General features: G+C 45.1%; 1 protein-coding gene across 1 annotated transcript; it reads left to right on the forward strand.

Moving 5' to 3' along the window:
* Positions 1-904: 904 nt before the first annotated feature.
* On the forward strand, positions 905-18649 carry best4 (bestrophin 4; the record flags this gene model as incomplete). The annotated part of the gene is made up of 9 exons (XM_084188399.1): positions 905-1056; positions 7343-7437; positions 12537-12770; positions 13464-13618; positions 14302-14379; positions 17154-17306; positions 17884-17964; positions 18211-18359; positions 18448-18649. The coding sequence occupies 9 exons, from the start codon at positions 905-907 to the stop codon at positions 18647-18649; spliced, it is 1299 nt and encodes a 432-aa protein (XP_084044525.1).
* Between the last annotated feature and the right edge of the window lie 56 nt (positions 18650-18705).

Genomic DNA, 18705 nt, shown 5'->3' on the forward strand with positions numbered 1-18705 from the left:
GCCCCTCATCAAAGATACTGGTCGGTCACACTCAAACAGAGCACTGATTACATTATCAATGGTGGTTGTGATTAGCATGGTGGAACCAACCTGATCGTTGTGTTCACCTTTCTATTTCACTTCAACTATTACATTTACATTTAAGTCATTTAGCAGACGCTCTTATCCAGAGCGACTTACAGTTAGTGAGTCATTTAGCAGACGCTCTTATCCAGAGCCACTTACAGTTAGTGAGTGCATACATTATTTTTTACATACAGGCCCCCCGTGGGAATCGAACCCACAACCCTGGCGTTGCAAACGCCATGCTCTACCAACTGAGCTACATCCCTGCCGGCCATTCCCTCCCCTACCCTATTTATTATGGACACTTTGTAGTCAATTTTGACACTATAATACATGTTTCTGACTCATGTGGATGCCACATGCCGTTTTCAAAGGGATTAGTTGTCTTTTTTAGGGGCAGTCGTTCTTTAATACTTGTTTGTACTTCCTCACATGTGGGCCCAAAGGTGAACTTGACTTGACATGTTTGTCGGCAGGAAACTTCTTTAACACAGGGTTCCCAGGCTATAAATCTCAGGATGATCAGGATCCACTATCTCACATAGTAATGATGATGATGGATTCTGACAGGATGAAATACAGTAGAGGGTTCAGATGAGAGGAGAGGGAAGTCAGTCTCTTTCTCAGGACAGAGGGACTGGATACAGGAGTACAAGTGCTTCAGCAGCCATTACAGGTAAGAGGGTCCCGTGCCTTTAAAAATGCTATGAGAAAAATCATCTAACGTTTGAAATCAAGTTCAATATTTCAAGACTTGGGACATTTTGGCAGCTATGTAATGTACAACTGCAATTTCCCTGTCTATTTTACAGGTGCTTTACTCCACAACAACACAACAATGACGATCTCCTACACCCTAGAAGTGGCCACTGCTAAGTTTGGAGGGTTTTCCAAGCTGCTCTTCAGGTGGAGGGGAAGCATCTACAAGCTGCTGTATAAAGAGTTCCTGGTCTTCTGTCTTCTGTACAGCTTCTTCAGTGTTTTCTACAGGTAAATGATGAGCAGCTGCCCTCAGTGTCTTTTATTGGGAGTAGAATCGTGTTTTTTGTGTTTTTTTTTCTAGAATAGACTAGAGAAAATAGAATAGAGAACAGAATCTCTTTAATTTTCCCAGAGGGAACTTCAGTTAGGCAAGTCGGATTGACTTTAGCATCGCTGTATTAAAGGTCCCGAACAGTCATTCTGATTCCCATGTATTTACATTTACATTTTTAGTCATTTAGCAGACGCTCTTATCCAGAGTGACTTACAGTTAGTGAGTGCATACATTTTTTCATACATGTATAAACTTTTGAGTGACTAAAACATCACCCACAAAAGTTTTCAACATTAAAATGTAAAGAATCTGAGAGAAATTACTTTATTAATTACTTTTTCTTTCATGTCAAACTATCAGGAAGTCTGAAAAGACAGACTGAGTGGGCAGGGAGCTAGTAGACTGAGTGGGCGGGGATCTTACCTTGACTGACAGTTCTTTGAAAACGCCTATGTCAAGCAACATGGACGCAGTGAGCAGTGTTGCAGTCAGATTATCTCAAGCAACATGGACGCAGTGAGCAGTGTTGCAGTCAGATTATCTCAAGCAACATGGACGCAGTGAGCAGTGTTGCAGTCAGATTATCTCAAGCAACATGGACGCAGTGAGCAGTGTTGCAGTCAGATTATCTCAAGCAACATGGACGCAGTGAGCAGTGTTGCAGTCAGATTATCTCAAGCAACATGGACGCAGTGAGCAGTGTTGCAGTCAGATTATGTCAAGCAACATGGACGCAGTGAGCAGTGTTGCAGTCAGATTATCTCAAGCAACATGGACGCAGTGAGCAGTGTTGCAGTCAGATTATCTCTAGCAACATGGACGCAGTGAGCAGTGTTGCAGTCAGATTATCTCAAGCAACATGGACGCAGTGAGCAGTGTTGCAGTCAGATTATCTCAAGCAACATGGACGCAGTGAGCAGTGTTGCAGTCAGATTATCTCAAGCAACATGGACGCAGTGAGCAGTGTTGCAGTCAGATTATCTCAAGCAAAATTGCTGATACACAAAGCAACTCAAACAACATTCAAATTGCACGCAACATCCAATCCTGTCATACATCACATCACGGTTTCACAAATTATTTGTTTATCCAACTGTTTGGTTACTGTAACAGCATGAATATATGTCAACATGTTGGCTATATAATTTAGCTAGCTAGCCCAAATGGAATTGTCAGCGCTGTTAATCAAGCTAGCTAGTTCATCTTGGACCATTTTAGTTGTAGCTTTACAGGGTGAGGTCTGAGTACATTACATACACTGAGTAGACCAACCATTAGGAACGCCTTCCTAATATTGAGTTGAAGTGGATTTAACAAGTGGCGTCTATAAGGGATCATAGCTTTCACCTGGAGTCACCTGGTCAGTCACCTGGTCAGTCACCTGGTCAGTCACCTGGAGTCACCTGGTCAGTCACCTGGATTCACCTGGTCAGTCACCTGGTCAGTCACCTGGTCAGTCACCTGGTCAGTCACCTGGATTCACCTGGTCAGTCACCTGGTCAGTCACCTGGAGTCACCTGGTCAGTCACCTGGTCAGTCACCTGGTCAGTCACCTGGATTCACCTGGTCAGTCAATATCATGGAAAGGGAAGGTGTTCTTCATGTTTTGTACAATCAGTGTGTATACAATGTTCATATACTGTATCATGACTATCAATGATGTCAAGAAGTTTGTATGAATCTCCCGTTTGGCATGTCTCTTGATGTAATGACATGACAACTTGTCAGAGCTTTGGGCAACCCTTCCCCCGCTTTGGTTCCCTGCTGGCTGAAGACCTAGCTAGATAGTAATTATGTTCCATGCTGGCTGAAGACCTAGCTAGATAGTAATTATGTTCCATGCTGGCTGAAGACCTAGCTAGATAGTAATTATGTTCCCTGCTGGCTGAAGACCTAGCTAGATAGTAATTATGTTCCCTGCTGGCTGAAGACCTAGATAGATAGTAATTATGTTCCCTGCTGGCTGAAGACCTAGCTAGATAGTTATTATGTTCCCTGCTGGCTGAAGACCTAGCTAGATAGTAATTATGTTCCATGCTGGCTGAAGACCTAGCTAGATAGTAATTATGTTCCATGCTGGCTGAAGACCTAGCTAGATAGTAATTATGTTCCATGCTGGCTGAAGACCTAGATAGATAGTAATTATGTTCCCTGCTGGCTGAAGACCTAGCTAGATAGTAATTATGTTCCCTGCTGGCTGAAGACCTAGCTAGATAGTAATTATGTTCCCTGCTGGCTGAAGACCTAGCTAGATAGTTATTATGTTCCCTGCTGGCTGAAGACCTAGCTAGATAGTAATTACAGTGGGGGGGAAAAGTATTTAGTCAGCCACCAATTGTGCAAGTTCTCCCACTTAAAAAGATGAGAGAGGCCTGTAATTTTCATCATAGGTACACGTCAACTATGAGAGACAAAATGAGAAAGAAAAATCCAGAAAATCACATTGTAGGATTTTTAATGAATTTATTTGCAAATTATGGTGGAAAATAAGTATTTGGTCAATAACAAAAGTTTCTCAATACTTTGTTATATACCCTTTGTTGGCAATGACACAGGTCAAACGTTTTCTGTAAGTCTTCACAAGGTTTTCACACACTGTTGCTGGTATTTTGGCCCATTCCTCCATGCAGATCTCCTCTAGAGCAGTGATGTTTTGGGGCTGTCGCTGGGCAACACGGACTTTCAACTCCCTCCAAAGATTTTCAATGGGGTTGAGATCTGGAGACTGGCTAGACCACTCCAGGACCTTGAAATGCTTCTTACGAAGCCACTCCTTCGTTGCCCGGGCGGTGTGTTTGGGATCATTGTCATGCTGAAAGACCCAGCCACGTTTCATCTTCAATGCCCTTGCTGATGGAAGGAGGTTTTCACTCAAAATCTCACGATACATGGCCCCATTCATTCTTTCCTTTACACGGATCAGTCGTCCTGGTCCCTTTGCAGAAAAACAGCCCCAAAGCATGATGTTTCCACCCCCATGCTTCACAGTAGGTATGGTGTTCTTTGGATGCAACTCAGCATTCTTTGTCCTCCAAACACGAGGAGTTTAGTTTTTACCAAAAAGTTATATTTTGGTTTCATCTGACCATATAACATTCTCCCAATCCTCTTCTGGATCATCCAAATGCACTCTAGCAAACTTCAGACGGGCCTGGACATGTACTGGCTTAAGCAGGGGGACACGTCTGCACTGCAGGATTTGAGTCCCTGGCGGCGTAGTGTGTTACTGATGGTAGGCTTTGTTACTTTGGTCCCAGCTCTCTGCAGGTCATTCACTAGGTCCCCCCGTGTGGTTCTGGGATTTTTGCTCACCGTTCTTGTGATCATTTTGACCACACGGGGTGAGATCTTGCGTGGAGCCCCAGATCGAGGGAGATTATCAGTGGTCTTGTATGTCTTCCATTTCTTCATAAGTGCTCCCACAGTTGATTTCTTCAAACCAAGCTGCTTACCTATTGCAGATTCAGTCTTCCCAGCCTGGTGCAGGTCTACAATTGTGTTTCTGGTGTCCTTTGACAGCTCTTTGGTCTTGGCCATAGTGGAGTTTGGAGTGTGACTGTTTGAGGTTGTGGACAGGTGTCTTTTATACTGATAACAAGTTCAAACAGGTGCCATTCATACAGGTAACAAGTGGAGGACAGAGGAGCCTCTTAAAGAAGAAGTTACAGGTCTGTGAGAGCCAGAAATCTTGCTTGTTTGTAGGTGACCAAATACTTATTTTCCACCATAATTTGCAAATAAATTCATAAAAAATCCTACAATGTGAAAATATGGATTTTTTCTCCTCATTTTTTTTTGTCATAGTTGACGTGTACCTATGATGAAAATTACAGGCCTCTCTCATCTTTTTAAGTGGGAGAACTTGCACAATTGGTGGCTGACTAAATACTTTTTTTCCCCACTGTATGTTCCCTGCTGGCTGAAGACCTAGATAGATAGTAATTATGTTCCCTGCTGGCTGAAGACCTAGCTAGATAGTTATTATGTTCCATGCTGGCTGAAGACCTAGCTAGATAGTTATTATGTTCCCTGCTGGCTGAAGACCTAGCTAGATAGTAATTATGTTCCCTGCTGGCTGAAGACCTAGATAGATAGTAATTATGTTCCCTGCTGGCTGAAGACCTAGCTAGATAGTAATTATGTTCCCTGCTGGCTGAAGACCTAGCTAGATAGTAATTATGTTCCCTGCTGGCTGAAGACCTAGCTAGATAGTAATTATGTTCCCTGCTGGCTGAAGACCTAGATAGATAGTAATTATGTTCCCTGCTGGCTGAAGACCTAGATAGATAGTATTTAGCTAACACCAGACACAGATAAAAGTGGAAACCTATAAGTATATTTGCCTTAGATGAATAGGGGAAACCTATCAGTATATTTGCCTTAGATGAATAGGGGAAACCTATAAGTATATTTGCCTTAGATTAAATAGTTTTTTTGCCTTATCAATCTACACACAATACCCCATAATGACAAAGCAACAACAGGTTTTTAGAAATGTTTGCAAATTTATAAAAATTGAAAAAACTGAAATAGCTTATTTACATAAGTATTCAGACCCTTTACTCAGTACTTTGTTGAAGCACCTTTGGCAGCGATTACAGCCTTGAGTCTTCTTGGGTATGACGCTACAAGCTTGGCACACCTGTATTTGGGGAGTTTCTCCCATTCTTCTCTGTAGATCTCTCTAGAGATGTTTGATTGGGTTCAAGTCCGGGCTGGGCCACTCAAGGGCATTCAGAGGCTCGTCCCAAAGCCACTGCTGCGTTGTCTTGGCTGTGTACTTAGGGTCATTGTTCTGTTGGAAGGTGAACCTTCGCCCCAGTCTGAGGTTCTGAGCGCTCTGGAGCAGGTTTTCATCAAGGATCTCTCTGTACTTTGCTCCGTTCATCTTTGCCTCGATCCTGACTAGTCTCCCAGTCCCTGCCGCTGAAAAACATCCCCACAGCATGATGCTGCCACCACCATGCTTCACCGTAGGGATGGTGCCAGGTTTCCTCCAGATGTGACGCTTGGCATTCAGGCCAAAGAGTTCAATCTTGAATTCATCAGACCAGAGAATCTTGTTTCTCATGGTCTGAGAGTCCTTTGGTTGCCTTTTGGCAAACTCCAAGCGGGCTGTCATGTGCCTTTTACTGAGGAGTGGCTTCCGTCATAAAAGCCTGATTGGTGGAGTGCTGCAGAGATGGTTGTCCTTCTGGAAGGTTCTCCCATCTCCACAGAGGAACTCTGGAGCTCTGTCAGAGTGAGCATCGGGTTCTTGGTCACCTCCCTGACCAAGACCCTTCTCCCCCGATTGCTCAGTTTGGCCGGGCGGCCAGCTCTAGGAAGAGTCTTGGTGGTTCCAAACTTCTTCCATTTAAGAATGATGGAGGCCACTGTGTTCTTGGGGACCTTCAATGCTGCAGAAATGTTTTGGTACCCTTCCCCAGATCTGTGCCTCGACACAATCCTGTCACGGAGCTCTACGGACAATTCCTTCAACCTCATGGCTTGGTTTTTGCTCTCACATGCACTGTCAACTGTGGGACCTTATATAGACAGGTGTGTGCCTTTCCAAATCATGTCCAATCAATAGAATTTACCACAGGTGGACTCCAATCAAGTTGTAGAAACATCTCAGGGTTTTATACATGTGCAAAAATTTCTAAAAACCTGTTTTTGCTTTGTCATTATGGGGTACTGTGTGTAGATTGATGAAGAAAAACATTTATTTAATCAATTTTAGAATAAGGCTGTAACGTAACAAAATGTGGAAAAAGTCAATGGGTCTGAATACTTTCCGAATGCACTGTATATTTGCTTTAGATGAATAGGGGAAACCTCTTTGCTGAGATGCTGCAGTCAAATTCTGGAACCTGTAGACTAGCTACCTACCTATGTAAACCACACCGCTCTGCGAACACGCCTTCTGCCATGTTGGTTATAAGGCGGTACTTCATTAAATTAAGTAAGAGAATAAGACATTACCGTTAATAATCCCGCCTCCATCCCGCCTCCTGAATCCAAGTGTTTGACATTGGGAAGGGGACCAGCAACTTTATGATCGAACTTGATCAATGTAGAAGCAACAGTCATTTTTCTACTTTGATCTGGTTTCATCCAAATATTATCCAATTTCATGAAAAACTGTTCAGGACCTTTAATGGAGGGAGTTACTACCAGAAAAATATGTATGTTTGGTATCAATAATGAGTTATCTTGGATTGGATATATTATGTTTTCAATATCATTCCTTTGCAGGTTCTTCCTCACTGAGAAACAACAGTTGTTGTTTGAAAATGTAGCCCTTTACTGTGACCAGTATGCCAACTTTATTCCAATGTCCTTTGTGCTGGGTAAGTCAACTTTATCTCAATGTCCTTTGTGCTGGGTAAATCAAAATCTCTTAGGTGGGATTTGTCATGCTTTTGTTGATACAGATGTAGGATCTTAATTTGATCACCCTTTTGCAGGATAACTTTCAAACGTTTCAAACGTGTAGTCTATTTGAGGTTTAAAAAGGCTTCTGACGTTTGTAATTTCCACTTTGACATTTCAGACTTGATTTTCCCTTACGAAAAATGTATCAACCCCTACAAAAATGTTCATTAATTATAATCCACATAATAATTCACATTTCCTGTTGCTGCAGGATTATTTTCCTGCTGTAGCAAACTGGCTCAAATTAAAATCCTAATTATCTCTATGAGAATACTATGAAAATGCTATAGTACTGTGTGTTATAGTTGCTGATGAGCACCTGAGCAGGTAGACTACAGACCAGTCAAAGACACCTGATGTAACCCTTTCTGCCCCTCATGTAGGCACATTTACAAAGACAAAAAACTACAGGAGCGTCTGTCAGGAGCGTTAAATTAAATTTGAATTTGAATTTACTCTGCCGATTGTCCGTGGGGTTGGTCCTTCGGTGGGTCGAAATTTGAGAAAAAATATCCACAGAAAAGTATTATTAAACCGATTTCAAAACGTGGGAAATCAAGATGTGTTTGCTTCTGACCTAAGGCACGTGCGCAAGACGGAAGGACATGCAGCCGATGCATACTGAAGTCTAGCAGGTGGTTACATTGGCCCCCTCTGATTCATCAGCCCTCAGGATGCTGAGTATCACAGTACCCTCTGATTCATCAGCCCTCAGGATGCTGAGTATCACAGTACCCTCTGATTCATCAGCCCTCAGGATGCTGAGTATCACAGTACCCTCTGATTCATCAGCCCTCAGGATGCTGAGTATCACAGTACCCTCTGATTCATCAGCCCTCGGGATGCTGAGTATCACAGTACCCTCTGATTCATCAGCCCTCGGGATGCTGAGTATCACAGTACCCTCTGATTCATCAGCCCTCGGGATGCTGAGTATCACAGTACCCTCTGATTCATCAGCCCTCAGGATGCTGAGTATCACAGTACCCTCTGATTCATCAGCCCTCAGGATGCTGAGTATCACAGTACCCTCTGATTCATCAGCCCTCAGGATGTTGAGTATCACAGTACCCTCTGATTCATCAGCCCTCAGGATGCTGAGTATCACAGTACCCTCTGATTCATCAGCCCTCAGGATGCTGAGTATCACAGTACCCTCTGATTCATCAGCCCTCAGGATGCTGAGTATCACAGTACCCTCTGATTCATCAGCCCTCAGGATGCTGAGTATCACAGTACCCTCTGATTCATCAGCCCTCGGGATGCTGAGTATCACAGTACCCTCTGATTCATCAGCCCTCGGGATGCTGAGTATCACAGTACCCTCTGATTCATCAGCCCTCGGGATGCTGAGTATCACAGTACCCTCTGATTCATCAGCCCTCGGGATGCTGAGTATCACAGTACCCTCTGATTCATCAGCCCTCGGGATGCTGAGTATCACAGCACCCTCTGATTCATCAGCCCTCAGGATGCTGAGTATCACAGTACCCTCTGATTGTAGAAGTCACATATGTATTTTCACAAGTAAACAAAGTCACAGGATTCTATGTAAGAAAACTTGGATTCTATGTTTAAAAGACTTGAGGGATCAGAGACTTAAAGACTCACTCACAGAGTGGAGGGAGCAGACACTTTTTTACCTTTTGCTGAACATATTATTTGATCTTCAGCGCCTGCTAACCCTAACCCTGCTAACCCTAACCCTGCTAACCCTAACCCTGCTAACCCTAACCCTAACCCTAACCCTGCTAACCCTAACCCTAACCCTAACCCTAACCCTGCTAACCCTAACCCTGCTAACCCTAACCCTGCTAACCCTAACCCTGCTAACCCTAACCCTGCTAACCCTAACCCTGCTAACCCTAACCCTAACCCTAACTCTGCTAACCCTAACCCTAACCCTAACCCTAACCCTAACCCTGCTAACCCTAACCCTGCTAACCCTAACCCTGCTAACCCTAACCCTGCTAACCCTAACCCTGCTAACCCTAACCCTAACCCTAACCCTGCTAACCCTAACCCTAACCCTAACCCTAACCCTAACCCTGCTAACCCTAACCCTGCTAACCGTATCCCTGCTAACCCTAACCCTGCTAACCCTAACCCTAACCCTAACCCTAACCCTAACCCTGCTAACCCTAACCCTGCTAACCGTATCCCTGCTAACCCTAACCCTGCTAACCCTAACCCTAACCCTAACCCTGCTAACCCTAACCCTGCTAACCCTAACCCTGCTAACCCTAACCCTAACCCTAACCCTGCTAACCCTAACCCTAACCCTAACCCTAACCCTGCTAACCCTAACCCTGCTAACCCTAACCCTGCTAACCCTAACCCTGCTAACCCTAACCCTAACCCTAACCCTGCTAACCCTAACCCTAACCCTAACCCTAACCCTGCTAACCCTAACCCTGCTAACCGTATCCCTGCTAACCCTAACCCTGCTAACCCTAACCCTAACCCTAACCCTGCTAACCCTAACCCTGCTAACCGTATCCCTGCTAACCCTAACCCTGCTAACCCTAACCCTAACCCTAACCCTGCTAACCCTAACCCTAACCCTAACCCTGCTAACCCTAACCCTAACCCTAACCCTGCTAACCCTAACCCTGCTAACCCTAACCCTGCTAACCCTAACCCTAACCCTAACCCTAACCCTAACCCTGCTAACCGTATCCCTGCTAACCCTAACCCTGCTAACCCTAACCCTAACCCTGCTAACCCTAACCCTAACCCTGATAACCCTAACCCTAACCCTAACCCTGCTAACCCTAACCCTAACCCTGCTAACCCTAACCCTAACCCTAACCCTGCTAACCCTAACCCTAACCCTAACCCTAACCCTAACCCTGCTAACCCTAACCCTGCTAACCCTAACCCTGCTAACCCTAATGTCCTTCCTGATTATTTGGTATTTATTAGGATCCCCATTAGATGCTGCAAATGCATCAGCTACACTTCCTGGGGTCCACATGAAGCATGACATAATTCATAGTACAGAACATTATTAGTCAAGGACTGAAATACATACATTTAAAATGTCACACATAGTCTACATATCAGTACATACACACACTATCTAGGTCTAATACATAGTACAGTGCAAATTACAATACAATATATATATATAAAATGGCTGTGTCTCTTCACAGATCCCTTTGTGCAGTAAAGTGTTCTTTTATCTGTTTTTTAAACTGGTTTTATTGCTAGTTTGGGTTACCTGGGGTGGCAGAGAGGTCCATGTAGTCATGGCTCTATTTAATACTGTGTGTTTCCCAGCCTCTGTTCTGGACCTGGGGACTGGGAAGAGACCTCTGGTTGCATGTCTTGTGTTGTACCAATGAGTGTCTGAACTGTGTGCCAACCGCTTGAACAGACAGTTTGGTACCTTCAACACCTCGCACAAAGACCAATAGTGATGCAGTCAATCTCTCCTCAGCTTTGAGCCAGGAGAGACTGACATGCATGTTACTGACACTTTCCCTCCGTGTACATCTAAGTGCGATACATGCTGCTTTGTTCTGGACCAAGTGCAATTTACCTGTGTCCTTCTTTACCACACATGACCATACATCTTGTCCAGGTGCAACAAAACTAGGGCCTGTAGGACCTGTCTGGTCGACTGAGATGTCAAGAAGGCAGAGCAACGCCCTGTCATGGACCCTAACCCTAACCTCTTCCCATTTTAGCAAACATTGAGTCTATATGTTTTGACCATGAAAACTTGCTATCTAGGGTTACACCCAGCAGTATAGTCTCTTCAACTTTCTCAATAGCCACATTATTCAATAATAGATCTAAACGAGGTTTAGAGTTGAGCGAGTGATTTGTCCCAAAAATTATGCTTTTAGTTTTTTAGATATTTAGCACCAGCCTATTGCTAGTTACTCATCCTAAAACTGCCTGGAGCTCTATGTTAAGGGTGTCAGTTATTTATTTTACTGTTGCAGTCGACGTGTATCCTGTTGAGTCATCAGCGTACATAGACACACAGGCTTTATTCAAGGTCAGTGGAAGGTCATTTGTTAAAACAGAAAACAATAATGTCCCTAGCCGGCTGCCCTGCGGTACACCACACTCAACTGAATTTGCATGAGAGAGGCTTCCATTAACGAAATACCCTCTGTGATCTATTAGATAAGTACCTCTCAATCCATGATAAGGCAGAGGATGCAAATCCATAACACCTATGTTTTTTCAGCAATAGGTTAGGATCAATGACATCAAAAGCTGCACTGAAGTCTAACAAAACAGCTCCCACAATCTTCTTACTATCAATTTCTTTCAGCCAATCATCAGTCATTCTTGTCAGTGCCAAGCTTGTTGAGTGCCCTTCCCTATAAACATGCTGCAAGTCTGTTGTTAATTTGTTTTCTGTAAAATAACTTTGCATTTTTTTCAAAAGTTTGCTAAGCACTTGTAACAGGCTGATTGGTTGGCTGTTTGAACCATTAAAGGGTGCTCTGCTATTCTTGGGTAGCTGAATGACCTTTACCTCCCTTCATGTCTGAGGGCACACACCGTCTTCTAGGCTTAACTTGAAGATGTGTCAAACAGGAGTCACAATGTATTATACTACCAACCTCAGCAATTTACCATCCAGGTTGTCGGTACCAGGTGGTTTGTCCTTATTTATAGATAGCAACAATTTTTTCACCTCTTCCACACCCACTTTGTGGAACTCAAAACTACAGTGCTAGTCTTTCATTATTTGGTCCATTATGCATGAATATGAAGGCTCAGCATTTGTTGTTCGCATATCATGCCTAAGTTTGCTAATCTTGTCAACAAAAACGTTATTCAAGTGGTTGGCAAATATCAAAGGGTTTTGTTATGAACAAGCCATCTGCCTCAGTGAAAGATGTTACTTGGACATGTTCATATTTTTATTTTTTACTGTTGAGGAAGCTGGCAATACAAGCATTTCGCTGCACCTGTAGTAACACCTGATAAACTGTGTACGTGGCGAAGAAACTTTTGATTTGATGTGCACGTCATATTTTCCTGTAAGGTTTCTATGTAACCCTGGCGTTCAACCGTTGGTGGGGTCAATACACCAGCTTCCCCCTGCCTGACAACCTGATGATGGTGGTGTCAGGGAACGTCCACGGGGTCGACGAGAGGGGCCGGCTGCTCCGACGCACACTCATGAGATATGTTAACCTCTCCTCTGTCCTCATCCTGCGATCCATCAGCATTAGAGTACGCAGACGGTTCCCAACCCTGGAGCACGTGGTGGATGCAGGTGAGGATGTGTGTGTCCTTTCATGTCCTTTCATGTCCTTTCATGTCCTTTCATGTCCTTTCATGTCCTTTCATGTCCTTTCATGTCATTTCATGTCCTTTCATGTCCCAGGGTTAATGCATAGGCTACACACCTCTATGGCTGCATTTACACAGGCAGCCCAATTCTGATTTTTTGCCCAATTATTGTCGAAAGATCTGATTGGTCAAAAGAGATCAGATTTGTGCTGCCTGAGTTACATTCCTCTGCAGGGTTTATGACACCACCTCTTATCTCCTGGTGCAGGGTTTATGACACCACCTCTTATCTCCTGGTGCAGGGTTTATGACACCACCTCTTATCTCCTGGTGCAGGGTTTATGACACCACCTCTTATCTCCTGGTGCAGGGTTTATGACACCACCTCTTATCTCCTGGTGCAGGGTTTATGACACCAACTCTTATCTCCTGGTGCAGGGTTTATGACACCACCTCTTATCTCCTGGTGCAGGGTTTATGACACCACCTCTTATCTCCTGGTGCAGGGTTTATGACACCACCTCTTATCTCCTGGTGCAGGGTTTATGACACCACCTCTTATCTCCTGGTGCAGGGTTTATGACACCACCTCTTATCTCCTGGTGCAGGGTTTATGACACCACCTCTTATCTCCTGGTGCAGGGTTTATGACACCACCTCTTATCTCCTGGTGCAGGGTTTATGACACCACTGGAGCATAAACAGCTGGATGGTCTGTACTCTGACTTCAACAAGTACTGGATGCCTCTGACGTGGTTCACTAACCTGGCGTCACAGGCCAGACAGGAGGGCCGGGTCAGAGACGACATCGCTCTACGACTGCTCATGGATGTGAGTGCTTTTCTCTGAATACTGAACCTGTGAATTGACCGCAAATACGCAGATGTTCCTAGAAACTTTCTGAGGGATACATAGCCCCAGAGACCCCCATAGCCCCAGAGACCCCCATAGCCCCAGAGACCCCCATAGCTCCAGAGACCCCCATAGCCCCAGAGACCCCCATAGCCCCAGAGACCCCCATAGCCCCAGAGACCCCCATAGCCCCAGAGACCCCCATAGCTCCAGAGACCCCCATAGCCCCAGAGACCCCCATAGCTCCAGAGACCCCCATAGCCCCAGAGACCCCCATAGCTCCAGAGACCCCCATAGCCCCAGAGACCCCCATAGCTCCAGAGACCCCCATAGCCCCAGAGACCCCCATAGCTCCAGAGACCCCCATAGCCCCAGAGACCCCCATAGCTCCAGAGACCCCCATAGCCCCAGAGACCCCCATAGCTCCAGAGACCCCCATAGCCCCAGAGACCCCCATAGCTCCAGAGACCCCCATAGCCCCAGAGACCCCCATAGCTCACACGAGCCCTTCTCCATCCCCAGGATTTCATTTGACTGACTTTACTTAAAGACAATAGTATACATCATGACATAACGGCTAGGAGTTCTTTCTGGACAGTTCACATGGTCAGGTAAAACTCCTGGCACTAACTATGAAGCTCTATTTGTCCTCCTGTCCCTAGGAGCTGAATAACTACAGAGGCAAGTGCAGCCTGCTGTTTCACTATGACTGGATCAGCATCCCTCTAGTCTACACTCAGGTAACCCTAACCTCTGACCCCTAACCTCTGACCCTAACCCCTAAACCTCTAGTCTACACTCAGGTAACCCTAACCTCTGACCCCTAACCTCTAACCCTAACCCCTAAACCTCTAGTCTACACTCAGGTAACCCTAACCTCTAACCCCTAACCTCTAACCCTAACCCCTAAACCTCTAGTCTACACTCAGGTAACCCTAACCTCTAACCCTTAACCTCTAACCCTAACCCCTAAACCTCTAGTCTACACTCAGGTAACCCTAACCTCTGACCCCTAACCCCTAACCCCTAACCCCTAAACCTCTAGTCTACACTCAGGTAACCCTAACCTCTAACCCCTAACCTCTAACCCTAACCCCTAAACCTCTAGTCTACACTCAGGTAACCCTAACCTCTAACCCCTAACCTCTAACCCTAACCCTAACCCTAACCCCTAAACCTCTAGTCTACACTCAGGTAACCCTAACCCTAACCCTAACCCCTAAACCTCTAGTCTACACTCAGGTAACCCTAACCTCTAACCCTAACCCCTAACCCTAACCCCTAAACCTCTAGTCTACACTCAGGTAACCCTAACCTCTAACCCTTAACCTCTAACCCTAACCCCTAAACCTCTAGTCTACACTCAGGTAACCCTAACCTCTAACCCCTAACCTCTAACCCTAACCCCTAAACCTCTAGTCTACACTCAGGTAACCCTAACCTCTAACCCTTAACCTCTAACCCTAACCCCTAAACCTCTAGTCTACACTCAGGTAACCCTAACCTCTAACCCCTAACCTCTAACCCTAACCCTAACCCTAACCCCTAAACCTCTAGTCTACACTCAGGTAACCCTAACCTCTGACCCCTAACCTCTAACCCTAACCCCTAAACCTCTAGTCTACACTCAGGTAACCCTAACCTCTAACCCTTAACCTCTAACCCTAACCCCTAAACCTCTAGTCTACACTCAGGTAACCCTAACCTCTAACCCCTAACCTCTAACCCTAACCCCTAAACCTCTAGTCTACACTCAGGTAACCCTAACCTCTAACCCCTAACCTCTAACCCTAACCCCTAAACCTCTAGTCTACACTCAGGTAACCCTAACCTCTGACCCCTAACCTCTAACCCTAACCCCTAAACCTCTAGTCTACACTCAGGTAACCCTAACCTCTAACCCCTAACCTCTAACCCTAACCCCTAAACCTCTAGTCTACACTCAGGTAACCCTAACCTCTGACCCTAACCCCTAAACCTCTAGTCTACACTCAGGTAACCCTAACCTCTGACCCCTAACCTCTAACCCTAACCCCTAAACCTCTAGTCTACACTCAGGTAACCCTAACCTCTAACCCTAACCCCTAACCCCTAAACCTCTAGTCTACACTCAGGTAACCCTAACCTCTAACCCCTAACCTCTAACCCTAACCCCTAAACCTCTAGTCTACACTCAGGTAACCCTAACCTCTGACCCCTAACCTCTAACCCTAACCCCTAAACCTCTAGTCTACACTCAGGTAACCCTAACCTCTAACCCTAACCCCTAAACCTCTAGTCTACACTCAGGTAACCCTAACCTCTAACCCTAACCCCTAACCCTAACCCCTAAACCTCTAGTCTACACTCAGGTAACCCTAACCCCTAACCCTAACCTCTAACCCTAACCCCTAACCCTAACCCCTAAACCTCTAGTCTACACTCAGGTAACCCTAACCTCTGACCCCTAACCTCTAACCCTAACCCCTAAACCTCTAGTCTGTCCCCAGTCCGCCTGGCCTTGCTGCTATTCCAGTTTCAACTGTTCTGCCTGCGGTTATGGAACCCCTACCTGTCCCAGACCTGCTGTTTTCAACTCTTAATGATCGGCTATGAAAAGCCAACTGAGATTTATTCCTGATTATTATTTGACCATGCTTGTCACTTATGAACATTTTTGAACATCTTGGCATGGTTCTGTTATAATCTTCACCCGGCACAGCCAGAAGAGGACTGGCCACCCCTCATAGCCTGGTTCCTCTCTAGGTTTCTTCCTAGGTTTTCGCCTTTCTAGGGAGTTTTTCCTAGCCACCGTGCTTCTACACCTGCATTACTAGCTGTTTGGGGTTTTAGGCTGGGTTTCTGTACAGCACTTCGAGATATTAGCTGATGTAAGAAGGGCTATATAAAATAAAATTGATTGATTGATTGATAGTCTACACTCAGGTAAATGTGACAGACTGTGTTCGAACCCCAAGACTGTTAGCCCACTGAGCTAAAGTCTAGGCATTAGCTTAGGGAGCTAACACAAGTCTTCAGGTCTCAGGCAAGTTTATTTATCAGGCAAGCTTGGTTCACTTAACCACCTCTGTTACATGTGGTGAAAGTATCTTCAGCTGTAAAAACAAAAGATATTACTATAAACTGCTGAGGCCCAAATTACTGCTGTAAAATACCAAACTGCTGCCTGTATAATATCAAACTGCTGCCTGTATAAGCTGGCCGCGACCGGGAGACCCATGGGGCGGCGCACAATTGGCCCAGCGTCGTCCAGGGTAGGGGAGGGAATGGCCGGCAGGGATGTAGCTCAGTTGGTAGAGCATGGCGTTTGCAACGCCAGTGTTGTGGGTTCGATTCCCACGGGGGGCCAGTATGAAAAAAAAAAAAAAATTATGTATGCACTCACTAACTGTAAGTCGCTCTGGATAAGAGCGTCTGCTAAATTACTAAAATGTAAATGTATAATACCAACCTGCTTCCTGCATAATATGATGATGTCATAATATGATGATGTCATTACGTCCCTCCACACAAGGTAGTGACCCTGGCTGTGTACTCGTTCTTCGGCTTCTGTCTGATTGGTCGACAGTTCCTGAACCCTGAGAAGGGGTATAAAGGTCACCAGCTGGACATGTATGTCCCCGTTTTCACCCTGCTTCAGTTCTTCTTCTATGCAGGCTGGCTCAAGGTGAGTTCCCTTCAGTTCTTCTTCTATGCAGGCTGGCTCAAGGTGAGTTCCCTTCAGTTCTTCTTCTATGCAGGCTGGCTCAAGGTGAGTTCCCTTCAGTTCTTCTTCTATGCAGGCTGGCTCAAGGTGAGTTCCCTTCAGTTCTTCTTCTATGCAGGCTGGCTCAAGGTGAGTTCCCTTCAGTTCTTCTTCTATGCAGGCTGGCTCAAGGTGAGTTCCCTTCAGTTCTTCTTCTATGCAGGCTGGCTCAAGGTGAGTTCCCTTCAGTTCTTCTTCTATGCAGGCTGGCTCAAGGTGAGTTCCTTATTGATTGATTGAACATTGATGAGTTGGCTGATTGGATATTGATTAACGGATTGATTGGATATTGATTGGTTGGTTATTTGGTTGATTGTATATTGTTTGGTTGGTTAATTGATTGATTGGATATTGATTGGTTGGTTATTTGGTTGATTGTATATTGTTTGGTTGGTTAATTGATTGATTGGATATTGATTGGTTGGTTAATTGATTGATTGGTTTTCGTTCTTGCTTATGCTAAAGTCCTTGACTGTCCTCCCTTCTCTCTGTTCTCTAGGTGGGGGAGCTGATCATCAATCCCTTCGGAGAGGACGATGACGACTTTGAAACCAACCAACTAATTGACCGAAATATTCAGGTGTGTTTATCTCACTTCACTTGAATATAGGCCATCAATTACCATCGACTGCTGAGTGATAAAGTAATTATCTGAGATTTTGTACCTTTTGCTGTATTTCCCGTTTTTATCTCATCTTCACTTTCCTGAACCAATCATTTACCATCGCCTATAAAGTATTGTCTGACCTTATGGACTGGTGGTGTTTCATCCAGTGACAGATCAGTGATAGATCTGCTATCTTTCTCCCCTCACGTTTCTTCCCAGGTATCCATGCTGGCTGTGGATGACATGCACCAGAACCTGCCCCCGACGGAGAAGGACAAGTTCTGGGTGGAGAGATACTTCTCTGTCCCCTATTCTACCGCTGCTGAGACCCTCAGACCTACCTTCATGGGCTCAACATATGACATAAGGTAGCCTACAATGACTGTGATTCATTCATTTGTTTGTTTGTTAATTCATCAATTGATTTGTTTGTTCATTCATTGATTCATTGGGCAGGTTCGACTCTGGTCAGGACGTCTCCATACCCTTCATCTATAAGGATGAGTGTGGTGAAATGGACAGGAAGGTGGAGGATGTGTCTTTAGTGAGAGACAGACAGCTGAAGGTGTCTCATCTGCAGACAGAACGAGGGGAGGGGCAGTTCAAGGTGGCTGTGGAACTCATCCCAGCCAATGACAATGAGCAGAGCTCTTGTTGAAAGATCTGGGCATCTTGTCTATGGCTTTTGTTTATTTTGGGATAATTCATGCATTT

The sequence above is a fragment of the Coregonus lavaretus genome (assembly GCF_964263955.1).
Source record: "Coregonus lavaretus genome assembly, chromosome: 23".
NCBI lineage: Eukaryota > Metazoa > Chordata > Actinopteri > Salmoniformes > Salmonidae > Coregonus > Coregonus lavaretus.